At 43.5% G+C, this 27,515-nt stretch overlaps 1 protein-coding gene and 1 long non-coding RNA gene across 6 annotated transcripts in view; one reads left to right on the forward strand and one right to left on the reverse strand.

Moving 5' to 3' along the window:
- Positions 1 to 27,515, reverse strand: part of LOC106580176 (uncharacterized) — a 50,554-nt gene that overhangs the window by 12,376 nt on the left and 10,663 nt on the right. The window lies entirely within an intron of this gene.
- On the forward strand, positions 967 to 26,199 carry LOC106580173 (E3 ubiquitin-protein ligase TRIM36). Of its 4 annotated transcripts, none has more exons than XM_014160944.2 (11): positions 967 to 1,276; positions 9,010 to 9,250; positions 13,684 to 13,716; positions 15,989 to 16,332; positions 16,794 to 16,940; positions 17,513 to 17,608; positions 18,035 to 18,288; positions 18,958 to 19,079; positions 20,885 to 21,193; positions 22,833 to 23,130; positions 23,407 to 26,199. In XM_014160944.2, the coding sequence occupies exons 1-11, from the start codon at positions 1,190 to 1,192 to the stop codon at positions 23,762 to 23,764; spliced, it is 2,289 nt and encodes a 762-aa protein (XP_014016419.2). In that variant the 5' UTR covers positions 967 to 1,189; the 3' UTR covers positions 23,765 to 26,199. The 4 variants fall into 4 exon arrangements, with proteins under 4 accessions (XP_014016419.2, XP_014016420.2, XP_014016421.2 ...); XM_014160946.2 differs by lacking the exon at positions 967 to 1,276 and adding an exon at positions 2,837 to 3,258; XM_014160945.2 differs by lacking the exon at positions 13,684 to 13,716 and having other exon boundaries at positions 969 to 1,276.

Here is a 27,515-nt window from a genome sequence, read left to right on the forward strand (position 1 = left end):
CCTTATGAAGACTCAGGAAAATGGCATTTTCTCTGCTACAAATAAAAAGTATACTGCATCTGACCTTGCATGTGACATGACATGCCATCTCTAAACCAAGGACGACTTTACTTAAAAGTTACATAATTGTACGAGTAATGCATTTCATAAAGAATGACTCAATCATTGAATGACTCAATCACACAAGCCAGTACCGCGTGGGGTCCATTATGTGGCTTTATATGATGCACTGATATTGGTTGTAAGACATGACATGGGCTTTCAAAGATCTCCGCTTGTTTTTGTGTTTTTTTTTAACCATCCGCCTGAAGCGGCCATCTGGTGACGCCGTCGCGTTGCGTGGAACAAGTGGCATTGCAGCAATTATGCCCAATTTAATCCTCTCAATCGCTGAACCATTCAATATAATTAACAGGTTTATCATAAATCGCCGACCTATTCAATATAATTAACAGGTTTATCATAAAACGCTTGTCTTAAATTGTGGTTTTCGTTACAGCATGAGATCATTTATTTGAAGGGAGATGCTGGGAAGACCACAATAGGCTTTAGCCTCTAAAGACTATTGTTGCTAAAATTGTTAAACAAATTGAACAAAAGAACGCGTAAACCATTAGGCAAAAAGGCATGGCCTATGTGCTTTCAGATTGTAATGAACTAACATGTAGGCTAAACAACTCTTTATAGGCCTATCATGCATACATGAAGGCACTGTTGAATGCGTAATCAGGTGACTCCAATTTAATTCCTTCTTTTTATCTCAGTAAAATCCATTATATTCCCAAACATCATGAGATTATTATCTGTAATTTCAAAATAGCCAGTCTTATTAATTTGTTGGGTGAAATACAAAGGGCTCATTTGAAGACATCGCCGGTGATCCTGCTGATGTCTAACTGCGCGGTTAAACGCACGTCTGAGATGTACAGTGAGGGCGGGGTTACGCGTCAAAGATTATTTCTCTTGATAAATCTTGCAAAATGTTCTCCTCAAGCAGCTGGGGAATGAATTGTATGCTACTTAGGCTGCTCGATGTACTGAGAATGAAGATGCAACCATATTTCTCCGAATGTTACGTTCTCTCTTTGGGAAGCCAATCGATTTTTACAGTATTTGTTAGGCTATTTATTTGTTATTGACCCATTTTGTTAATTATAATCCCTGCATTTTCTCGACATTATAAATCATTATGTCGGATACTGCGGATACCGAAGAAAATCAGGATATGTTACCGGGTTTGGTCGAGCAGATAGTCCAGCGAATAACAGCCGGAGAGGTAAGTGAACGTCAGATATGATTTATGGAAATGAAACATCTGTAGCCTATTGAAGCCACGCGGACATCTTCAGTATGGTGTCAGCTAGATCAAGGTGTGTAATCTAGGTGGAGAGGAAGGATGCTCAAGGTTTTGTGCCGGGATCGGGATCGGGGACAAAGATAACACGTGTATGAAATATGGGCTGCTGTAAAATAAAAATGGTATCTATGCTATCTGAAAGTGTGACTTGAGCAGTTCATGTGGGGTGCAAGATTCACAAAGGTGTTTTTTCTCTCCATGTAATCTCCATTAAATCCTATATTTTAGTGTATCCCCTTTAAATGCCCTGATCTCTTATAGTAAGATTATGTAACTCATAAATGAAGATATTGAATTTAAATATATTAATTATGCTTTGCAGGATACCAAGGGGTTGCATAAAGAATAGAATGCAAAAGCATGCTAAATTGCAGTCATTAGAATTATTGTAGGCTTTTGAACAAGATGAGTAGGGGAATAGACCAGGCCTATGAACATACATTATTAATGACTATAATTTATGTAAACAGCCTACTCCTACCCATGTAATATTTGCATTTGGGGAGAACTTTATTTGGATGCACCATCCATGTGCAAACATGTTGTGCAAACATGTTTCACTGCTAAACTGGTAGGGTAAGCTTTAGGCAATTTACACAAATTAGCTTAGGGCTACTGTTCAAGACACTCATAGTCCATGAAGTGCCATATTAATTATCTAAAAATAATAGTGCTATTACTGAATGCATGATCTACACAGATGTCTCACGTTTTGAGGAAGCGTGCAATTGGCAATGTCCACCAGAGATGTTGCCAAAGAACTGAATGTTTATTTCTCTACCATAAGCCATCTCCAACGTTGTTTTAGAGAATTTGGTATGTCAGTATGTCCAACTGGCCTCACGACCACAGACCACGTGTATGGTGTCGTGTGGACAAGCTGTTTGCTGTTTTGAACAGAGTGGGCAGGCATAAGCTACTGACAATGAACACAATTGCATTTTATCTATGTTAAATTTGAACGCACAGAGATACTGTAATGAGATCTTGATGCCCATTGTCGTGCCATTCATCCTCCACCATCACCTCATGTTTCAACATGATCATGCATGGCCCCATGTCGCAAGGATCTTTACACAATTCATGGAAACTCACCAGACATGTCACCCATTGAGCATGTTTAGAATGCTCTGGATTTACATATGACAGCGTGTTACAGTTCCAGCAAATATCCAGCAACTTCGCATAGTCATTGAAGAGGAGTGGGACAACATCCCACAGGCCACAACCAACATCCTGATCAACTCTATGCAAAGTTGGCAAATAGTGGTCACACCAGACACTGACTGGTTTTCTGATCCACGCTCCTACCTTTTTTAAGGTATCTGTGATCAACAGATGCATATCTGTATCCCCAGTCATGTGAAATCCATAGATAAGGGCCGATGAAATTATTTCAATTGACTGATTTCCTGTATATGAACTGTAACTCAGAAAAATCTTTGAAACGGTTGCATGTTGCGTTCATATTTTTGTTCGGTATACAAATAATAGGCCTAACAGTAACAATTGTGGTAGGTGCAACAATATAACGTCTCTCACTGCAAACCTCGAGTTTTGGTCCAGTGAAACCTGATCCTATTGCCCTCCCAGTCTTTTGAATACTCAGGGCTGCCGCATTGTTACTATGGTGATTTCAGTGTCTCTACCCCGCCCCACACAGTTTTGCTGTCCGTCATTGCTTGAAATGCAGCAGCCTTTCAGACTGTTGCTGATTCACGACACTCGATCCCATCCATAGCGTCTATTCACGGTGTTTAATTCATTGTCGACTCGACAACGTGATTGCTGAAGTCGGCATCTTCAACATACGTTGGAGAAGTTTTAACAAGCTAAACGACGCTAAAAATTTATATTCATTCATCATGTCTGCAGTCTCGCGACGTAACTCAATTTTGCCGGTAAGTGACTAGTCTTAATAATACAAAATGATATGCAACATCCTCGTGGAAGGTTAATGATTCATCATTGCCTTTCACATTTCAAATGGCGTGGTCGAAATTATATAGGCTAATTTTACAGTAATAATTAACTGTAAAATAAGGCAATGGAAGTTTCTATGCTACCTATTTTTGAGGGAGAGGCTATACCAACACGCCGGTGCATACATTGATGAAGTATGTCGCGCAGCTAAGAGTTGAGTGGAGACGAATGGATTCGGTTCAGTCAGTCATCCTGATGAGCCCTTCCCAGCAAGCTAGTTTGCCATGAGGCTGAGAATGTTTCTTTGTTTTAAGCTAAAATATAGGTGTTGACTGTGATAAAGGCACTTGATTATGGGCTGTCATGTTAAATGAAGTAGGCAGTGACATTGTACATATAGCCATAGAAGCACAGTGACATACAGTGCACTGGGAATGTATTTGACCCCCTTCCCCTTTTCCACATTTTGTTGTGTTACAGCCTTATTCTAAAATTGCATTCATATTTTTGTTCTTATCAATCTACACACAATACCCCATAATGACAAAGTGAAAAGAGGTTTTTAGAAATATTTTTGCCGAAAAATAATTAAAAACAAAAATACCTTATTTACATAAGACTCGAAATTGATCTCAGGTGCATCCTGTTTCCATTGAGCATCCTTGAGATGTTTCTACAACTTGATTGGAGTCCACCTGTGGTAAATTCCATTGATTGGACATGATTTGGAAAGGCACACACCTGTCTATATAAGGTCCCACAGTTGGACAGTGCATGTCAGAACAAAAACCAAGCCGTGAGGTCGAAGGAATTGTCCATAGAGTGCATAGACAGGATTGTGTCGGCACACACATCTGGGGAAGGGTTCCAAGAACACAGTGGCCTCCATCATTCTTAAATGGAAGACGTTTGGAACCACCAAGACTCTTCCTAGAGCTGGCCAAACTGAGCAAAATGGGGGAGAAGGGCCATGGTCAGGGAGGTGACCAAGAACCCAATGGTCACTCTGAAAGAGCTCCAGAGTTACTCTGTGGAGATGGGAGAACCTTCTAGAAGGAACACTCCACCAATCAAGCCTTTATGGTAGAGTGGCCAGACGGAAGCATGGTGGTGGCAGCATCTTGCCGTAGGGATGTTTTTCAGCGGCAGAGACTGTGCGACTAGTCAGAATCAAGGGAAAGATGAACGAAGCAAAGTACAGAGAGATGCTTGATGAAAACCTGCTCCAGAGTGCTCAGGACCTCAGACTGGGGTGACAGTTCACCTTCCATTTACACTTTACATTTATGTCATTTAGCAGACGCTCTTATCCAGAGCGACTTACAAATTGGTGCCTTTACCTTATGATATCCAGTGGAACAACCACTTTACAATAGTACATCAATATCTTTTTCTGGGGGGGAGGGTTAGAAGGATTACTTTATCCTATCCCAGGTATTCCTTAAAGAGGTGGGGTTTCAGGTGTCTCCAGAAGGTGGTGATTGACTCCGCTGTCCTGGCGTCGTGAGGGAGCTTGTTCCACCATTGGGGTGCCAGAGCAGCAAACAGTTTTGACTGGGCTGAGCGGGAACTGTGCTTCCGCAGAGGTAGGGAGGTGAGCAGGCCAGAGCTGGATGAACGCAGTGCCCTTCTTTGGGTGTAGGGACTGATCAGAGCCTGAAGGTACGGAGGTGCCGTTGCCCTCACAGCTCCGTAGGCAAGCACCATGGTCTTGTAGCAGATGCGAGCTTCAACTGGAAGCCAGTGGAGTGTGCGGAGGAGCGGGGTGACATGAGAGAACTTGGGAAGGTTGAACACCAGACGGGCTGCGGCGTTCTGGATGAGTTGTAGGGGTTTAATGGCACAGGTAAGGAGCCCCGCCAACAGCGAGTTGCAGTAATCCAGACGGGAGATGGCAAGTGCCTGGATTAGGACCTGCGCCGCTTCCTGTGTGAGGCAGGAATGTTGTAGAGCATGAACCTACAGGATCGGGTCACCGCCTTGATGTTAGCGGAGAACTACAGGGTGTTGTCCAGGGTCACGCCAAGGCTCTTAGCACTCTGGGAGGAGGACACAATGGAGTTGTCAACCGTGATGGCGAGATCATGGAACGGGCAGTCCTTCCCCGGGAGGAAGAGCAGCTCCATCTTGCCGAGGTTCAGCTTGAGGTGGTGATCCGTCATCCACACTGATATGTCTGCCAGACATGCAGAGATGCAATTCGCCACCTGGTTATCAGAAGGGGGAATGGAGAAGATGAATTGTGTGTCGTCTGCGTAGCAATGATAGAGACCATGTGAGGATATGACAGAGCCAAGTGACTTGGTGTATAGCGAGAATAGGAGAGGGCTTAGAACTGAGCCCTGGGGGACACCAGTGGTGAGAGCACGTGGTGCGGAGACGGATTCTCGCCACGCCACCTGGTAGGAGCGACCTGTCAGGTAGGACGCAATCCAAGAGTGAGCCGCGCTGGAGATGCCCAACTCGGAGAGGAGGATCTGATGGTTCACAGTATCAAAGGCAGCAGATGGGTCTAGAAGGATGAGAGCAGGACAACAGGACAACGACCCTAAACACACAGCCAAGACAATGCAGGAGTGGTTTCGTGACAAGTCTCTGAATGTCCTTGAGCGGACATGAACCTGATCGAACATCTCTGGAGAGACCTGAAAATAGCTGTGCAGCGACGCTCCCCATCCAACCTGACAGAAATTCCCCAAATACAGGTGTGCCAAGCTTGTCATACACAAAATGGCTTGAGGCTGTAAACGCTGCCAAAGGTGCTTCAAGAAAGTACTGACTAAAGCGGCTGAATACTTATGTAAATATTAAAGTTTTTATTTTTAATACATTTGCAAAAAATTCTAAAAACCTGTTTTTGCTTTGTCATTATGGGGTATTGTGTGTAGATTGAGGGGGGGGGGGGAAACAATTGAATCCATTTTAGAAAAAGGCTGTTAATGAAATGTGGAAGAAGTCAAAGGGTCTGAATACTTTCCAAAGGCACTGTATCCCTCTGTGATCATATTTGTGGTTCTTTGGGGTTGTGGCTTTCAGGTAGTTTATTTTTGGCCGCCCATCCCATGAGTGAATGTCATGACACTTCAACTGAATGTCATTCCAGTGCACCGCTATCTATGAATTGTAACTGGTGTTTGAGTGTTTCAGGTAAAAAACAAAATACCATTATTAGGTAAATAATGTCCCGTTTGGAACACTGACAAGTAGAGCATTACAATATATATATCTATGTCTCAGCTAAAAAAGAAACGTCCCTTTTTCAGGACCTTGTCTTTCAAAGATAATTCATAAAAATACAAATAATTAAACATATCTTCATTGTAAAGGATTTAAACACTGTTTCCCATGCTTGTTCAATGAACCATAAACAACTAATGAACATGGACCTGTGGAACAGTCGTTAAGACACGAACAGCTTACAGACGGTAGGCAATTAAGGTCACAGTTATGAAAACTTAGGACACTAAAGAGGTCTTTCTACTGACTCTGAAAAACACCAAAAGAAAGATTCCCAGGGTCCCTGCTCATCTGCGTGAACGTGCCTTAGGCATGCTTCAATGAGGCATGAGGACTGCAGATGTGGCCATGGCAATACATTGCAATGTCCGTACTGTGAGACGCCTAAGACAGCGCTACAGGTAGACAGGACGGACAGCTGATCGTCCTCGCAGTGGCCGACCACGTGTAACAACACCTGCACAGGATCGGTACATCCGAATATCACACCTGCGGGACAGGTACAGGATGGCAACAACAGCAGCCCGAGTTACACTAGGAACGCACAATCCCTTCATCAGTGCTCAGACTGTCCGCAATAGGCTGAGAGAGGCTGGACTGAGGGCTTGTAGGCCTGTTGTAAGGCAGGTCCTCACTAGATATCACCGGCAAAAACGTTGCCTATGGGCACAAACCCACTGTTGCTGGACCAGACAGGACTAGCAAAAAGTGCTCTTCACTGACGAGTTGCAGTTTTGTCTCACCAGGAGTGATGGTTGGATTCACATTTATCGTCGAAGGAATGAGCGTTACACCGAGGCCTGTACTCTGGAGCGGGATCGATTTGGAGGTGGAGGGTCTGTCATGGTCTGGGGCGGTGTGTCACAGCATCATTGGACTGAGCTTGTTGTCATTGCAGACAATCTCAATGCTGTGCGTTACAGGGAAGACATCCTCCTCCCTCATGTGGTACCCTTCCTGCAGGCTCATCCTGACATGACCCTCCAAATGACAATGCTACCAGCCATACTTCTCATTCTGTGCGTGATTTCCTGCAAGACAGGAATGCCAGTGTTCTGCCATGGCCAGCGAGGAGCCCGGATCTCAATCCCATTGACCACGTCTGGGACCTGTTGGATCGGAGGGTGAGGGCTAGGACCATTCCCACCAGAAATGTCTGGGAACTTGCAGGTGCCTTGGTGGAAGAGTGGGGTAACATCTCACAGCAAGAACTGGCAAATCTGGTGCAGTCCATGAGGAGGAGATGCACTGCAGTACTTAATGCAGCTTAATGCACCAGATACTGACTGTTACTTTTGATTTTGACCCCCCCCCCTTTGTTCAGGGACACATTATTCCATTTCTGTTAGTCACATGTCTGTGGAACTTGTTCAGTTCATGTCTCAGTTGTTGAATCTTGTTATGTTCACACAAATATTTACGCATGTTAAGTTTGCTGAAAATAAACGCATTTGACAGTGAGAGGACGTTTATTTTTTTGCTGAGTTATATATCTATATTAACATGTTTTGCTCATCCCACTTGATTTTTATTTAGAGTAGGATAACAGCCTACACAATAAATCACTTGTAATATTGGTATTTGGTACCAGTAACCATCTGGATGTCACTGTGATACAGTCTACTGCTCAATGGAGGAGAGTTTGCGCTGCAAGCCGGCTTGCCGCAGTAAAGTGAGGGAAGTAGCTTGATAGTGTAGCCAATATCAGGCCAGGGTGTCAGCTACAGCACATTTATTATAGTGATTTTCACCAAAAATATACAACTAACGTCCACATTTTTATAAAAAAAACAATAACTCCAATTTTAAAAGAATTTCTAAACATGCTCCCAAGGCCCAACTGGGGGCCAGTTACATTAGACGTTATTGTTGTCATATCGTTTTCTTCACTGCATTAGCAGGCAAAATACCATGTTCATAATCATTCAACAATTTATTTGCATTTCCATTATAATTTTTATTTGCATTACATATTCAGTATCAGGTCACATCAACTGTATTCTCCGGTTTTTGTGTTTATTTTGCAAAAAGATCAGCAAATTCATCTAGACTCAAGGCCTTTGCCCTCCTTGACTCAATACACTGCCCCCCCCAGAACCGCTAGTGCTACCAGGGTAGAGCTTACACATAACATTTGTAAATGTATGCCTAGTCTCAGTATCAAAACTGGCCTCTTTCAAATGAAATGTTTAAAAAGCGTTTACATAAGCCTATGTATGTTGACCAGCGTTTCCCAAACTTGGTCTTGGGGACCCAACGGGGTGCACCTTTTGGATTTTTCCTAAGCAATACACAGCGGACTCAAAAAAATCAACTCCTCATCAAACCAAACTGTGCACCCTTTGGGGTCCCCAGGACCGAGTTTGGAAATTGCTGCTGTTGCTAGTCTCGTCCACCAGCCGGATCCATCTCTGTTGAACTGGTACGCGGTAGCAATTAGCCTGGGGATACGTTTACTGTAGACCTAATATTAATGTTTGTGTCCACACCAGGTCCCTATCAAGAACATTGAGCGTGAACTCATTTGTCCGATCTGCAAGGAGCTGTTTACACACCCCCTCATCTTGCCCTGTCAGCACAGCGTTTGTCACAAGTGTGTCCGAGAGCTGCTGCTATTGAACCATGAGGATTCTTTCGATGCAGGCTCAGAGTGTTCCCTCCCTGGGAGCCCAGGGCCCCGATCCAGAGTGCCCTCGCCAAGCATGGAGAGGCTGGATAGGCTTGCAAGATCAGGTGCGTTTGGGTTTGGCCATTCATCATCAAGCCTAAATTGTGACAAGTGATGTAAATGTGGCAACATTACATGCAATTTGCAGTAAAGTTTTATGGACATGCCATACGCAGTTTCATCTGTATTTTCCTAGTTATTCTCTGTGTTGTAGAATGAAAGGCGACACCACTGACGCCACCCTGTTTAAAATCATAATGTTGGCTGTTCATACTATTTCCTTTAATCTCATTAAGTTTTGAGATGGGTCTTAAGTTTCTTGAACAGAGTATAGAAACTCGACAAGCTTATTCAATTCATCACTTTTGTTCTGTCTAGTTCCATGCCCTTAAAGCATGCACTTCCCAAAAACGTTAAATGATAGATGTATTGTGGATATTTTGTAATGCCAAGCAATTTCTTAACACGGAATGCCTATCATTTACACCACCTTGATAGGATGACAGGCTTGATTTATGTACACATGTCGGAACAAAGCACGACTATCCCACTAAAGCATTTAAAACGCTTATGAAATAACTTGTTGGTGGGAGGGGGAGGTTGTCACATTCTTTATTTTGGGGGAAGCTAAGGGAAGCTGAGAGGTCAATGTCTAAATCCAAGGCGCAAACAGCATGGAGTGAGACAAGGCAGTCTTTTACTTAATCATGAGCTAGTCCCTGGCCACTCCAAAAAAAACTCCAACCAATTCACATTTGCCCGAACCTGAATGTGACCATTCTTCATGTCCAGGTCCGCATGTATTAACACAGTGGAAACATTCAATGTTGTTTAGAAAAAGAGTTAGAGCTGGTAATAAAATAATATATCCTTAGTCATCTTAAGAATCATGTACTTCATTTAAATCCCCTTGGCGTTAGTAACCATGGTACTTTTGCAGCGGATTTAGTAAACTATTTTCTTATAAGTACATTGATGAAATCTTAAAAGACATTGTTTACATACTTTTCAGTAAAAGTCTTAAATCTCTGACAGCATTTCACTAAAGGTTTCACCTCTGCTGAATGGATGTCAGACCAGTGGTGATCATGGTGACGAAACCTGCCTGGGAGGAATGAATGAGGGATTAAATTAACTGAGCTCAGGGCTATATTTATCAGTCAAGTGCTGTAAAAGCTAACAGGTTTTGTGGAAACTCCTCAATGTTTTCTTCACCTTGTTTTATTAGGATTCGGACTAGACCCCTTTTTGTTGTTTTTAGAATGTTAAACTCATTATACAGTAGCAGTCAAGTTTGGACACACCTACTAATTCAAGTGTTTTTCTTTATTTTTACTATTTTCTACAAGGTAGAATAATAGTGAAGACCTCAAAACTATGAAATAACACATATGGAATCATGTAGTAAGCAAAAAAGTGTTAAACAAATCAAAATTTATTTTATATTTGTGATTCTTCAAAGTAGCCACCCTTTGCCTTGATGACAGCTTTGCACACTCATGGCATTCTCTCATCCAGCTTCATGAGGAAGTCCACTGGAAAGAATTTCAATTAACAGGTGTGCCTTGTTAAAAGTAAATTTGTGGAATTTCTTTCCTTCTTAATGCGTTTGAACCAATCAGTTGTGTTGTGACATGGTAGCGTTGGTATACAGAAGATGGCCCTATTTGTTAAAAGACCAAGTCCATATTATGGCAAGAACCGCCCAAATAAGCAAAGAGAAACAACAGTCCATCATTACTTTAAGACATGAAGGTCAGACAATTCTGAAAATTTCAAGCACTTTGAAAGTTTCTTCAAGTGCAGTCGCAAAAACTAGGGACGCACGATATATTGGTGAGCATATCGGAATCGGCCGATATTAGCTAAAAATGCCAGCATCGGCCCGATGTCTAGTTTAACGCCTGTGCAAAACCGATGTCAAAGCTGACGTGCATACCTATATAACGTAAGTAGATGACATGGTGACGCCACGAAAAATACAGCACTACACAGAACAAAAGCAGAAAAATACTAAACGTGTTCAAGTCGAGCAGTCATTTGAAAGAGTGAGAGAATTTCAGCGAGACAACTCATAAGCGAAATCCGTTAACGCCAAGATAATTGAATTCATTGCCCTTGACAATCAACTGTGCTCTGTCGTGGATGATGTTGGTTTTTGCCGACTGATCGAGCCCCGGTACACACGATATTTCAGATGTTGCCCTACTGAAGTTACACAGTATTTTTGAAACTCACATCCATGAGTTTCATGACCTGACATTTGGACCAGCAATGTCAGCCCTATAACCATTATGAGTCTGACAGCACAGTGGGTCGACAAGGATTTCGTACTAAGGAAAGCTGTATTGCATGCTCAAAAATGTGCTGGTTCTCATACCGATGCTGCCATTTCAATGGCATTTGAGAACATGTTTGAAACAGGAACACTCCTAGCTCCATTCGAACAACTGACTCGGAAAAATAAGGTCAACTGCGTCTGCAGCAGACATGATACACTTTGTCATGGCATTGAAACGGCTGCTCAACAAAACTGCCGACAGACCGTGGGGTTAAAACTTACAAAAGTACTCGAGACTTTGAACAAGCACTACGGTGGCATTCTCTCTGAGCCTCTTTACTGTGTCGCCACCATGCTTGATGCTAGGTACAAGGACCGCTACTTCGACGCAGACAAACGGGGTTTACGTGGAATGTTACATACACAGCTGGACAAGATGGAAATGCACACAGTGACAGTGCACACCGAGGAAGAGAGGCCACGGACAGACAGAGCTGAAACTTCACTGCTTGACATGCATGAAGAAATCCTGGTTGAGAATGAAATGACTGAACAAATGAACAACAAAACAGCACAGGAAGTAGGTGAAAGAAATACGTTTTGATTATGTTTTACTGGTAATGGGGGCATTTGTACATGCCAACAAAATAACTTTTTGGTCAGGTGTGTATGTGTAACCTTTTTATTTAACTAGGCAAGTCAGTTAAGAACTTATTCTTATTTACAATAACGGTCTACCCCAGCCAAACCCGGACGACACTGGGCCAATTGTGCGCTGCCCTATGGGACTCCCAGTCACGGCCGGATGTGATTACATCCTGGATTCGAACCAGGGACTGTAGTGACGCCTCTTGCACTAAGATGCAGTGCCTTAGACCACTGCGTCCGTGTGTGTGTGAACTATTTAACTGTACTAGAATGCTTAAAAGGCTGCTGAAATATTGATATCGTTTTTTTGGGGGGGCAAGGAAAGTATCGGACAAAAATGTAATATCGGTGCATCCCTAGCAAAAACCATTAAGCACTATGATGAAACTGGCTCTCATGAGGACCACCACAGGAAAGGAAGCCCCAGCGTTACCTCCGCTGCAGAGGATAAGCTCATCAGCCTCAGAAATTGCAGCCCAAATAAATGCTTCAGAGTCCAAGTAACAGACACATCTCAACATCAACTGTTCAAAGGAGACTGCATGAATCAGGTCTTCATGATTGAATTACTGCAAAGAAACCATGACTGAAGGACACCAATAAGAAGAGACTTGCTTGGGCCAAGAAACATGAGCAATGGACATTAGACCAGTGGAAATCTGTCCTTTGGTCTGATGAGGCCAAATTTGAGATTTTTGGTTCCAACTGCCGTGTCTTTGTGAGACGCAGAGTAGGTGAACGGATGATCTCCGCATGCGTGGTTCCCACCGTGAAGCATGGAGGTATGGGGGTGCTTTGCTTGTGACACTGTCTGATTTATTTAGAATTCAAGGTACACTTAGCCATGCCGGTTATCACAGCATTCTGCAGCAATACGCCAGTCCCAGCGCAAACCAGATGGGATATCATTTGTTTTTCAACAGGACAATGACCCAACACACCTCCAGGCTGTGTAAGGGCTATTTGACCAAGAAGGAGAGTGATGGAGTGCTGCATCAGATGACCTGGCCTCCACAGTCACTGGATCTCAACCCAATTGAGATGGTTTAGAACCGCAGAGTGAAGGAAAAGCAGCCAACAATTGCTCAGCATATGTGGGAACTCCTTCAAGACTGTTGGAAAAGCATTCCAGGAGAAGCTGGTTGAAAGAATGCCAAGAGTGTGCAAAGCTGGCAAGGCAAAGGGTGGCTACTTTGAGAGAATCAAAAAAATATTTTGATTTGTTTACCACTTTTTTTGGTTACTACATGATTCCATATGTGTTATTTCATAGTTGTGCTGCCTTCACTATTATACTACCATGTAGAAAATGGTAAAAAGAAAGACTTGAATGAGTAGGTGTGTCCAAACTTTTGACTGGTGCTGTGCATATATATGTTTTGAAATCTGTGGATTCACATATGTTTTCACCAAAACCTTTTTAAGAACGTAATTTCTTTTAAGCACCATGTTATTGTGTGTTAGCACTTGTCTGTAATTGGATGTGCATCAGTTTTAACTCCACTTCTGTTAACATACTGTATATGTTAATTGTTGGTCTCACTTCACTTCTTTGTCCATTGCTTGCAGCCACACTGCAGAGAAGGTCGTTTGGGAGGAAAGGTAGATGCGGGTTCCATTTTTTGAATAGCTGTAGTAGTGAGTACAGTGTTACTAGATCCCCTGTGAACCCCAACTTAACTGTTACTCTGCTGTATGTAACCACACAACTGACAGTCGGCCCCTGTTACCTTTATGTAGCCGATTTGGTAGACATGGCATTCTCGCTTTTTTTAAAGTCTACTGAGCAAAGTCGCAAATGTATAGTGTGTCCCACCAATTTATGTCTGCATTTGGTGTTTTGTTCAATTTTTGGAGCCTGGTGCTTTCAGGCTTTTGTGCTCCGCTTTCAACACGTGCATGTCTTACAAAGTAGGTTGGAGAATGAGTGTGTGAGCTACAGCTCTGGGCGGGATGTGAGTCAGAGAGTGGAGAGTAGAGGAAAGCGAAATGGCTCAGGAAGTTACCTAGGAGTTGGGTTTAAAGTGGAATTTCTTAATGCCTGGGCAAATGAAGAGGGGTCTCCCCTCCCTGTAGCCTCAGAAATATACAGTACCTTGTGGACAAGTACCTTGTTGGGGCGGCATGTAGCCTAGTGGTTAGAGCGTTGGGTCAGTAAAAATCTGTCGTTCTGCCCCTGAACAAGGCAGTTAACCCACTGTTCCTAGGCCATCATTGCAAATAAGAATTTGTTCTTAACTGAGTTGCCTAGTTAAATAATAAAGAAATAAAAAATGTACTTTCAGAAGAGGCAGGGGACCTATTTCTATGTTACAAAATATTATATTTTGTTTAGACATAGCAAGATTGTCTAGACTATACTGCCTCAACCTACAGTCTCACTGACAGGCTTGCTCCAGGCTTGCTCCAACTTTTTTTGCTCCACGGTTCAGTTATAGAAAATGCTTTAGACACGCATGTGTTTGGCTTCTGCACCATGAGCAATCTCTACAATGTTCTTATCATTTGATGGGAGAAGACCCTAGAGCACAATGCTTTGGCAGATGTTAATATTTATTTATTTTGCGTTGAAGTGCTCAGTAGATGTTTTAAAAATGGTATGCCATGATAATTATGCATCTGAACAACTTCTTTAAAATGGCACCAGAATTATTTAAGTCAGGATACAAAACAGTTGTCCCTGTTTCATAGAGGTCAAGTCTTTAAAAGCACCCTAAGGCTTTCAGTCTAAAAGCCATTCATCTTGACAGTATATTTTTCAAGTAAAAAGATAAAGGAGTTAAAAAACGTGTAGGGAAGATTAACTCCACTCTTTAAATGTATGTTCTTACCTTGTACGGTATTTGGTTTATTCACATACTCCTGGCAAGATCACCTGCATCCCTTTTGTAATGCAGTCCTGGTTATGGCGATTGGGCTGTGTCGCATTGTGATGACTCAAATCATGTTGTTAATGATGTGGTTCTGTAGGAAACGTACCCCTTTGCCCTGCCAGAATGGCCTTGCGATGACTTGTCAGTGTCTGCCCTGAGCTCTTTCCACTGCAGCAGCAGGCAACGTGCCTCAGCCTGCTACCGTACACCTTGCTGCAGACACGCGCTGCTGCAACACCCTCCCTCCCCGACCGCACACCCACCTAGCCTAAGTACACTGTCCTTTTAATCCCTGACCTCTCCCATCCGCTTCAGGCCAGGATTTGGCCCCCACCTTATCAACTTCCATCCCAAGACCGTCCAAAACGCCAAGCCTGCTCACTCACTACTCCATCAGCACCCTCAGTCTCCCATCGCTACATGCCGTCACACACATCGACAGACATGTTTGTCACACACGCTTTCTTTGTGCCCACCGCATGTCTGTGTGCTGACATTCAACAAACATCTTTTTTTTTTTGCTTGCCATTTTTCTTTGTACATTCAATGCACAATGTTCTGCTGCTTGCATCCATCATGTGTGTTTGTGAGAGAGTGTTAGGATATATTGAACTGGACAAATCATTTAAAAAATGAATTTCCTCTGCAGGTAGCCATTTTGCTGGAAATCGATATTAGTCTCTCTTAACCTTAAGTTGATTTGAGTTTATATTTTGGTTCTGTTAGTGGGTTTCCCACCTTTTTACTTTGCACCTGATTTGTAATTAATGTTACGTGAATCTGTTGGTGTCCAGGTCACTGTAAACACGCTCTTCCTATCTCTTGTGTTATCCATCCATGTTGTGTGAGAGACCATGTAGTGTGAGCTGTCTGAGAAGGACCCGTGTTTGTTTCTGTAGGACACTGTGTGTGTGTGCGTGTGTGTGTGTGCTTGTCTGTGCAGGCCTATCCTAAGTTTGATGTGATTAGCACTCTAATGGCTGTTCTGTCTGTCGTATCAGGCTCTATCTCCTCACCAGGATGGAGGCGTGGCTCTGTGACCCCCCGCATCACCGCTTTCCCATGCCCGGGTTGCCAACACGACGTGGACCTGGGCGAGCGGGGTGTGAGCATGCTCTTCCGGAACTTCACCCTGGAGAGCATCGTGGAGCGCTACCGGCAGGCGGCCCGCGCTGCTGTTGCGATCATGTGCAACATGTGCAAGCCTCCCCAGCAGGAGGCTACCAAGAGCTGCATGGATTGCAAGGCCAGCTACTGCAACGAGTGCTTCAAGTTCCACCACCCCTGGGGCACCCCTAAAGCCCAGCATGAATATGTGGGGCCCACCATGAACTTTAGGCCCAAGGTAGACACAATTTACCACCTCGGGGGGGGGTCATTGTGTTGTTGATCTCGACCATGCTGCTCCGCTGTTGGTTTTAGATTGCAGGGATCAGCTCATGTCATTGATGGTGGACAATCATTGACAAGTTGATTGCGTTAATGATGCTGCCTTCAGAGATGTTGGTTTAATTTCGACTGACAATAAGTGTTATCTCTGCTTTTCTTTGTGCTTCTGCAATCCAGTGAAACTTGCTGGTTGTGGGAGATACCTGTTCAGTGCTAATAAATAGAAAGATGATTGAAAGGAGAGAGAATGTCATTCAGTATTGACAAACTTTTGGGCTAACCCTTTGTGCCATTTTGTATATGTGGTGTGACGAGTTAGCAAAATTTTTTAGTATTTTTATTTTTTTAACAATTTATTTATTTTTTTATTCTTTTTTTAAATGACCACTAATCCAATGTGTGCTCATGGCCATCCAGGTGCTGATGTGTCCGGAGCATGAGATGGAGAAGGTCAACATGTACTGCGAGGTGTGCCGGCGTCCAGTCTGTCACCTGTGCAAGCTGGGAGGCTCCCATGCCAACCACAAAGTCACAACCATGAGCAGCGCCTACAAGATCCTCAAGGTACTTTATGACGATAACGATGTCTCCAACCATTCACTTGACCTGACCAGAACTTAATCTGATTTATTTACCAGGAAGCAAACGGGGAGTGAACTACCTGAATTTGTCCCAAAAAATAAATGTGTTTTTCATTGCAAAACGTTTTCTGTTGCAAAATGTTTTGCTACGGTGTGAACTAATGAATACACCCCAGGAAAAAAAGAGTGTTATAGTTTGGAAGTTGATGTTTACCCAACTGGCCAGTGACGCTGTTGTTTCTCAGCCCCCTAATGAAATATTGATCAGTTACCTGTACTAAGTGGCACGCGTCCACATTATCAGTTTTCCTTTGTGAGCAGTGTAATCGACGTGTGGTCATCAACAACAAGCGAACCTCATCTACCCCGCCTAGACGGAGGTCAATCAGCCACTGAAAGCAGAGGGACAGAGGACTCCGTGTCCTCTGTAATCTAAAAGGCCTGTGGACACGGGCACTGGGCCAGACTCATCTATATTTAATGCAATCATTTGTATCTTATGTTCTATCTATTGAGCATTTCTGCTAATGTTCTTTGTTGTTATTATACCAACAGGAGAAGCTATCAAAGGCTATCCATTACTTAATCAGCAAAGAGGACCAAGTGAAGACTCAGATTTCCCACCTGGAGGTGTTGATCAATGAAACCGAGGCAAGTAACTGTGTTGACAGAGTTAAACTAGTCCTGTGTTGTCTGTTTAGATGTCTGTTATGTTCACTAACAAAGGGACATTCTGTCTGCCCTGAGAAGGAAGGTCACTTATTCAAATGGATATAAAGGCATAAACAAAGGAACATCTACTAATTCACATGAATTCCACTGCAGAAGCGTTTGCTCATCTGTACTGTATTATGTATTTTGTCCCTGTCTTGTTTTCATTTGTTGTAATAGTACGTCTATGCTAGCCTTGTCCCAGATCTGTTTGGGCTATCATTCCAACTCCTTGTCATGTAAAACTCTTCGGCATGACAAGGAGGCATGATGTGGCATGATTGCACAAACACTGGTCCATAGGCTACTTCTATGCAGTTGTAGGTTTCAATTAATTGTCATGCTACATTTCTCTTACTTCTACAGGAGAACGGCCAGTTGGCGGAGCGTCGGACCAACGAGCACTTTGAGCGACTGCTCGAGATCCTCCAGGAGAGGAAGTTTGAGATGCTGCGCTCCATCGAGCAGTCGAGGACGGGGCGTCTGGACCAGCTTCGGGGCCAGGTGGACGAGTACCAGGGCATGTTGGAGAACAGCGGCCTGGTGGGTTATGCCCAGGAGGTCCTCAAGGAGACGGACCAGTCCTGCTTTGTTCAGACTGCCAAGCAGCTGCACACCAGGTCAGCCTCTTTCCAGCCCTGACTGCCAGTCCCACATTGCCCTCTGTTATGGATAGTATACAGTAGAGACTGCCACCCAAAGGTTCCCGTCATCAGTTGTGGGTAAAGGCTATTGTCTAATGGTGATATAATACCATTGTTTATAAAAGGGCAGTAATTCGATTGGCCTCCATTCTTAATAAACAAAGGGCCCATTTTCAACCTCTTTATTACAGGCCTATTTGATCATAGTGACTATTGCCATGGTCATTTCCCTGTGGCAACTCTGGACCTCTAGGTTTCTAATGGGGATTTGGCCCCTGTTATTTTAGTGCTGGAGAATTCAATCAGCTTATGTGAGTGTGCCAGAGATCTGGTCAGCCATTGGTGTGGCTGGCCAGGTACCTTTTCCAAGTGAGAAATTGGAATGACAAAGCCTTGTTTACTTTCCCCATGTCCCGCTCTAGCTCTAATCCTGCTTATTGATCTCCATTAGTCAAAGCAGCTAGAGGACTTTATTCACGCTTTTACTTTTAGGAACGCTGTTACATTAATTCACACGTTTCCCACACTCGTTTATCTTGCCCAGGAGATGATTTCCATTCTGCTCTGATGGAATGGCTTCTTGGTAGCGTGTAGTGTTCACTACAAAGTGAATAACTCTGCTATTTTGTGTCCTTTCACTCCCAGGATCGCGAAATCCACCGAGTCTCTGAGGACATTCCACCCCGTGGCCGACCCCTCCTTTGATGAGTTTGTGCTGGACACTTCCAGAGAGGAGACCCTGCTGAAGGAGCTTTGTTTTGGTGGAGGTAAGACTCCCACCCCCCACCCCCAGTATTACGTATGTAACAATGTATACATACATCGTAATGAAATCCTAAAACTCAATTTGTTGACACAATCCTCATCTGTCCCACACTAAGTCACCTCAACCTGTTGGTCACTTACACCTCCTCCTGAGCTCTGCTCTCTGTTTAGATGCCGGCCACCAGAAGCCCTTTAATTGAATAAGCCGGTTACATTCCTGATATACACGCAGGGATTTTGGCACTGAGAGCATTGCAGGGCTTTTTCTGGTCCACTGCTTTGCATAGACTCTCATGTCCCTTTGCCCCGATTTAAAGAGAAAGGGCACTGTGAGGCGGGCTGGATATAATTGTCTGTCATGAAAAGGAACTGATTTGATATGCGCATATTAAGTAGGGGGAGTGTAACCCAGGAAGTAAGCAGAAGGGTATTCATAGACTGTCATCTACCTGTGGCTATGTCCTTAGAATGAGCTCCAGCCATTCTCCCTCCTGCTAGAAGTATTACTGACAATAAAGGGCTCTGCTCTGTCGCGCCATAGTGGGTCATGAAAGGGTCATATGAAACAACTGTACGTTGCTTACATATTAGAAATGCGTCCAAGTAATCCATTTTCCCTCTCTTGCGGGGAAAGCTGCTTGAAAGCCCTTGAAAGGAAGGCCATTGATTGATGTGGTTAATCTAAATGGCAGGGGAGGGACAGGAGGGTAATGATGCACTCTTGTCTGAGAGGAGGAAGCTCTAAGAATTGATGCCCAGCTGTAATTGAATTGACGGTAGACATGAAAAGAGCAGAGGATGCAAAACTGTCTCCTATTTAACAAATGTCTGGCAGTCCTCATCACCATGGTTCACAGTGCCTGTAGGGTGGGGATCTGAGGATGGGACAGTGACAACCAAGGACACCTCCCACAAATATCCCCCCAAGAGTCGATGTGTAATTTCAACCCTGCTCATCAAGATGTCATTATAATGCCATTCTGGAGTCTTCTACGCTCACACTGGCTCCATATTTGAATGTGTCCCACTAGTTGAACCATAAAGACATCGTGTTGTGTGCTTTCTCCCTTCCTAATCCAGCCCCTCCAGAGACTGCAGTATGGTCTGAACTCACGGCCAGCAAGAAGGAAGTTGACGTCTCTGTTTAGTCTGTCTCTCCGTCCCGGCTGTAGCCTGAAAAATAGTCTGTTTCTCTGAGAATAGCTGCGCTCTCGGGCCGGGTGCCGGCTGGGTTTGCAGGCTGCCCAGTTCCATCTGCGGCACCCTCCTCAGCCCTGATCCGATTCTATGGGACCCTAGCTGGATCCGGCTGCTACTGTTTGACGGGAAGCTCTATCCGCAGTGAGCGAGGGGGAGAGAGCGAGAGAGGGTTCTGCAAAGTGCTTTTCCTGGCAATGTCTGTGCATAAATGAAACCTTTTTAAGAGCTTCTCTTATTCGTCCTATCCATTGTCTGTCTATATTCTGTACTGTCTGTCTATGAGTTCAGTCTCGTCTCTGGTCGACTCCATGCCCTTAAATGAACGTATGCGACTATGTAAACCAATGTGTTGAATCAAGTTTAGGGTTCTTATCATTTTGGGGTTTATTTTTCTATATTTCCTGAATAACCAATACCATTTAAAATCATTTCTAGCATTAGTTTGTATGGGACGTTCTGGCTCTAACAAGTCTTACTTGTCTAAGGTTTGCCTACTTTTGTTAGTTTGTCGATTAGAGAAAAACATATGAATTGGCTGCAGACAAATTACACTTTAAACTGACCCCTCCCTCTGCCATTGACCTTTTCTCCTCCCCTCCCTCTCCAGTCCCTGACCCTCCCATCATCGATCTGTCCCGCAGTCGCGTCTACAACGAAGGCCTGGTGTGCTGGCAGTTGGCTGAGGACACCCTGGCCACAGACTACCAGGTCCTGGAGTACAGGAAGCTGGGTGTTGAGAAGGACGAGGAGGAGGGCAGCAGCCACTGGTGCTCCACAGTCCCGGTGTACGGCCCCAGCACAGTGGTGTGCGACCTGGAGGCCAACAGCCTCTACTCGTTCAGGGTACGCAGCTGCCGCAACTCCCTCTACAGCCCCTACAGCCCAGAAGTCACCTTCCACACACCACCTGCTCCAGGTAGGCGCCAGGCACTGATGTCATACACACACACCAAACACTGATTATGATGATGCCATATGTGTATGGTTGGCACTGATGAAGAGAGAGGTGGCCCTGGGCCCTTAACCAAAACAGTGACAGACTAATAATTTCAAGCTCTACTGGAATAAATTCTCTGCAATAATTTAACAATGCTTCAATTCCATTTTTCAAATGTAGGAACTGGGAAAAACTAGTATTCTGTACTGGCCTCTATTGCAATCATCTCTACTAGGCTGTGAACGCAGCCCTGAAAGTTGGATGCTAATTATCCTAATTACAAAGAAATACGTCTTATTTTCAGTCTTACGTTGGTATCCCGCCTGTGTTGGGCTTCGGGGCTGAAGTTAAGCTTTATTTTTTTTCCCCTCCCGAGTCTGTCAGTATTTAGCAGTCGGATCCACGGAAGATTACAAATTGACAGATGCTCGACTGTTCAAAGTGAACTGTGTGGATAGGAAGCTACGGTGGGTCGGTCATTCATTTATAATTTCTGCGACCCATCTCCTTTGTTGAATCGCAGAAACACTTTCCTTTTTGAAATCATAGTTATTTTCTTCTTCAGACCGACTGGGCAGAGTTGAGATGCAGCTGAGGTCCAGAGTAACAGTTCATCAAAGCCTCTGTTTCTGACTCCGATGGTTCTAAGCACTCTGAATAGCTATCACATGCCATCTGTAGAGCACTCTAGGGGTTGATATCACTTTAATTCCTCAACAGTCTACTGAATTGGACAGAGTCCTCCCCCGTCCTTCCGTCTGAAGCCCCCATGCATATAGACAATGGCTGATCCATTAGGATTTCATTGAGTGTTTATCCTCCCCTGGCTCATTAGTTTGCCGTAAACTGAGGCTGGGCCCACTGTAGATGGAAGTCCAGTGATGGGACTGGGAGCCCACATTCCTTTGCCCGGACTCTGGGCACATGTAGCAGTGGGGTGCACAGTGCGTTAGTAATGAGATGGAATTCTGGGTCAACGCTGGCCTCAAACAGACATTACAGTAGCTTCAACACGCCTCCTATCACAACAACAGTCAGTGTAGGCGTAGACTTGAATCATTGCTGTATGACCATACATGTGTCCTTTTCTTATCCTTTTTAATTAAGCTTATCTTTAGGATGACTCCATTCAATTAAGTTTGTGCCGTTCACACAACAAAGGCCAAAGAGGTAAACGGCTAGTATTTTTGCCCTTGTTTTTACGGGATCGTCATGAATAAATACGAATGAAATCATACCTTGGAGACAAAATGCAATGGTTCAATGCACAGGCATAATTATTTTACTTAAGTGTATAGTAGTTATTGCCTTTGGCGTTGTAACTACTTTTGGAATATTTATATGTTCAGCAGCAGATGTGGCCTAGAAAATAATTTGTATAGACCTTATTTGAGAAATAAGAAACCAAGCATTGTTTTGTACATCTTCACATCTGAAAATGTATCGTTTTGGAAATGTGTTAAATTCCTTAAGTTTGTTTCATTACTTGAACATCTTTATAATGGCGCCCTCATGTGACACTATGAAAGTCCACCCTTTCCCTGGCATCCAAAGATGATGTGAAATCCTATGTGCGGCTGATGCTGTTCCTTTTGTATCATTGCTCTCTCTCCTGTAGTATTTGGCTTCCTGTTCAATGACAAGTGCGGCTTCAGCTCGGAGCGGCTGACGTTGAGTAAGCTGCGTGACTCGGTGGAGAGTGTGGCCGGCATGGCCTTCCTGCTGGCTGCTGAGCGCGTGCAGACAGGCAGCTACATGGGCCTGGACTACATCATCGGTGACACGGGCATCTCTCAGGGCAGACACTACTGGACCTTCCGTGTGGAGCCCCACTCCTACCTGGTCAAGGTGGGCGTGGCCTCTGATTCCAAGCTGCTGGAGTGGATCCACAACCCCCGGGACTCTAGTAGCCCCAGGTAAACCCCACTTCCTCAGTCTTACTCTATTACTCACTAAGGATCAGGCCTGAGTCACAAAAAAGCCTGTGATGTAAGAAACATTAACCTGTTAAGGGCTAACTCACGGACCAGGCCTTAGTTTCTCAACAATTCATAAAAATATCTGTTATTCCCTACTTTGTGGGTTTACTATTATGTATATTTTAATAGGCTTCCAGATAATGATGGTGCGTCAGAGTATAATTGAATGTGTTGCAAATGTAGGCTGCTTTCTCTTATCTCTTCCAACTCCAGGTATGACCACGACAGTGGGCACGACAGTGGCAGCGAGGACACGTGCTACGACCTGTCCCAGCCCTTCACCCTGCTCACCGTTGGCATGGGCAAAGTGTTAATCCCCAAAGCATCTATCTCCTCCGCCACCGCCGGCAATGACCACGGCAACCGGGTGCTGCCCATGCCCCAGCGCATTGGCGTGTACCTGGACTACGAGGCGGGCCGTGTCTACTTCTACGATGCAAACACCATGAGATGCCTTTACGAGCGGCAGGTGGACTGCACCGGTACAATGTATCCCGCGTTTGGCCTCATGGGTAGTGGCAAGGTCCATCTAGAGGAGTTCATCACAGCAAAGCGACTGTCGTATATGTGAGATGTTGGGCCTGCCACACACCAAAGTCTCTCTCGCACTCCTAACACTTGCCTTTGAGCTCATGTTTCTCTCTCTCTGCTTTCAGTCAGGTATATTTTTGTAGTGATTTGTGTGTGTGTGTATGTACATCATCATGCCATTTCTTTGTTTTAATGAACAGCTATTTATATTGTACTACTAAGTCCAGTAAAATGTAGCCAAGAGAAACCCGAAGAGCCTTGCAGCTAGTCCCACTCCTGTGCCTTTCATGATAAATAGGTCATCTAGCAAATGCTGTAATTTGTCTAATAATAACTGTGCAAAACAGCAAGGTTAGTCATCAGTTACAAAGGTGAGAGAGTGTATCTAAGTCACAAGGATCCCCTCGGTTCAGAAACATCCCTACCAAAAACGGAGACAAAACGTATACTAATCAATGTCCTTTGACAAGACTCACGGTCAACACCAGTTGGGTAGACCGCATTCGAATTTGGACACATTCTCACAGGTGTTTATTTAAGACTACCACACCTTTCACATATTCTCTCACAACCTACTCACTACTTCAAAGCAGAGCACATTTATCTGAATTGTAACACTAGGCATTCACATGCAGGGTGGAATTCAAACTTCCCATGTAAAAATCATGGTGTCAACTTTTGGAATTGTGAGTTGACACAGGCCGATCTCAAGTTAAAATTGCGCTCGCACCGATTTTAGTTGTTAATCACAAAATGTTGACATTAATTAATTGAACTCTGACACGGCTGTCTCGGATGCATTTGTTCAACAGCAGTGAATGTTTTCCTTTTAGCACCAAGAATGTGAAACCTAGGAAACCTGACAGGTTCTTACTACACATACTTCCACGGAACTCTCTGCTACGATGTAGTTCCTTTTTTGACTACTTCATATTAGAAAAGTCTACAGAACTTACAGCCAGTTGTTACACAAGTTGTTGATTTGGCTCTTGAGAATCAAGAGGGTGCAGCGTTTCAGAACATTTAGATAGAAAATAATATTATGCAAATCGACCAAATTCCCTGTCCTCTAGAAAAGGGTGTCATTTTGACTCTATACATTACTTTTATCTCGTTGTGAACGTTTCACCCTACTGAATACACCCCTGGTCAGCTCTGGCTTTCCTATATGGGTTTCTGGATAGGACTATCTGTAGATCCAGTCATGTTTGTGTTTTGTTGAGGGTAAGGGTAATCGGTGTGTTTTCTCAGGTTTGTGGCCTGTGGGCCTTATGCTACCTACCTCCTATCGGCCCTGGAAATCCTTTTAAAACTATACCTTCCTCCTCGGAACAGGACTTAATTTTCCTTTGCAGCTTCCATAAATACATTACAATTTTATTATACCGTAATATCAGCCTTTAAGATTGTTCATATCCAATAATAAACTGGAATTAACATTTTTTTTCTCTTCATTTTAACCTCCATGTACATATCTAGTGTGACATTTTCTGTCAAATAAAATCTAGATCTGCAATTTATTCTCAGAGTTTGTATCTGCTGTGAAGTTTCTCAAGGCTTAATAGAAACTTGAGAAATTTGGGCAATTGGTGGAAAATTGTAATTGGAACTAGATGTAATCATGTCTGACTGAATTGGTGAAGTGAGCAATTTAAAACTGAACATACACATCCCCCTTTCTGTGTTTGATGTGTTTAGGTCCATTTGAGTGTAGCGTTTCCTAGAATTTGTGGTGTTATTTTGTTGTTGCTTATCTGAATCCTATAAGGTCATGTTGAGTAACATAATCTGTAGTTTTAAACGTAATTCCTATTACTTTTACTTAGAATTGGTGCGCATCATTTCGAGTAATTCTCTACCATTCCTTTTAGGGCACAACACCTCTCTACCTGTTCCTTTTGGAATGACTGAAACACCTTTAAAAAGTCTATACACTTAATTAACAGGTTCAGGTTTGTTTATTCATCACAGAATGCATTATTATATACAGAACAAACTGAATGTCTCTTAGGTGTTTGTGTTAATTTGCTTATCTTGGGTCAAGTCACTGGTGGCCACAGCAGCTGTGTCTTTCACGGTCGATGTATGGTAGAGGTTTACTATATAGTGCGCATATTTTAGCGACATATCACTGCTAATTTTAGAAAAGGGAATCATATGGCTTTCAGTAGTAAGTTAAACCAAATATTCTGCAGACTCTCAATCAAATGGTTCAAGCTAGCACTTTAAACTGTAGTATGTATGCCTCTCGGCTGTGCAGGTCTGTATGAATTGGTGTGCAATATTACGTAGAATGCAGGAAATAGGCCTATTGTTTTCTCCTGTAAGTAATGGGATGTGATGTTTGCTTTCTGTGAGTATAATGCTTTAATGAACATGAAGCTTTGTTGGTTATCAGATTCTTGAAATACTAAGCTTTTTTTTTTAATTTGCTGTTTGTTGATTTGTATGAAATAAACTAGTGTTTTAAACCAATTGTTCTCTCTTTGTAGGTATGTGTGTATTTATACCTAATTGTTTTCACTTTGAATATGGTTTTGCAAACAAAAAATGCTAAATGTTGATAATCCATGTCACCATATCACTCTACTGGGAATTGGGGTAGCAGGGCATGGAAAACTGGAAAATGTAAAGAAATGCATACACACAGACTCCTCCTAAAGCCATGTACCTTTTCTCCTCCCGTCTCAGACCACGATCCACCCATCATCATTAGACAGCAGGTGACGCTACTGCCTCTACAGATAAACTAACCTTATCTACCCTTACAAAAAAGTCTCAAAGATCACCTACACAGTTACTAAACAAAAGCAACAATTCTCCAGTATGATTTATTAAATTCTGCAGGGAATATTTGATAGGACTCCTGCTTAATTGGCTTTATCCTGCAGGAATTTAAAAGATTCCTGCACATTCTAGCCAAAAAATGACATGGTATTCCTACAGAATCAGCTTAATCCTTTCAGGAGCCCCCCCCCCATCCCCCTCACCTGGTTGTCTAGGTCTTAATTGAAAGGAAAAGCTAAAAACCCACAGACACTCAGCCCTCTGTGGGATGAGTTTGACACCCCTGCTGAAAGGAATCTACTGAGAGGAGGCTGTTTCTTGTAGTTACATATTTTTTTTTGGGGGGGTGCTATTTTGTGCAAATTGAGATGTCTAACAGTGTTTTTGAGTAATGTTGTAGTTGGAAATAGTAGTTGGTACCAGAGGACTGCAGCAGAGAACCCATTTCCCCAGACTGCAGCAGAGGAGAGGACTGAGAAGGCGTCAACCCTTCATCTCTGTAAGGCAAGGGGAGATTCTCAATTGGAAAAAGTCAATCCTCAACTCCTCCGTCTTCTCCTCCATGACCCGGAAACGATAAGTGGTCGAGTGCTCGAGGCGAGTATCAATTCGTTAGTAGATGAACAGAGGAGCCTGTTCACCACCTCTATTACCTGATGATCAAGATTATCCTTATGGCATCTAGCACGGAAGTTTAAAAAAAAATCCACCACAGCTTTTTTCTCTAAGGAAAAAAGCATGCACATATTTCAAAACGATACATTACTTAGCGTTTTAGCTACTTATTATTGTATCTATAAAATGTCTTGCACAACTAGCTAAATTTAGTTTTTATCGCTTTGCAAATTCATTTTGTGATTCCACTCCTGTAAACGTAATTTGCCTGGTGAGTGGGAATGGAGGGGTCTCATTTCATACAAGCACGTTTCCTCGCCTCAGCTCCTCTATTACCTTTTTCAAAACAGGAGAGGGGCGATATGAGTCGAGCAAAACCAATTGAGCTT

This window comes from Salmo salar, chromosome ssa20, assembly GCF_905237065.1.
Source record: "Salmo salar chromosome ssa20, Ssal_v3.1, whole genome shotgun sequence".
Classification (NCBI taxonomy): Eukaryota; Metazoa; Chordata; class Actinopteri; order Salmoniformes; family Salmonidae; genus Salmo; species Salmo salar.

Coding starts and splice junctions, on each gene's coding strand:
- LOC106580173 (XM_014160944.2), top strand. CDS start 1,190: ATGTCGGATACTGCGGATACCGAAGAAAATCAGGATATGTTACCGGGT. Junction 9,251..13,683: donor GGATAGGCTTGCAAGATCAG/GTGCGTTTGGGT, acceptor CATTGCTTGCAG/CCACACTGCAGAGAAGGTCG. Junction 21,194..22,832: donor CCACACACCACCTGCTCCAG/GTAGGCGCCAGG, acceptor TCTCTCCTGTAG/TATTTGGCTTCCTGTTCAAT.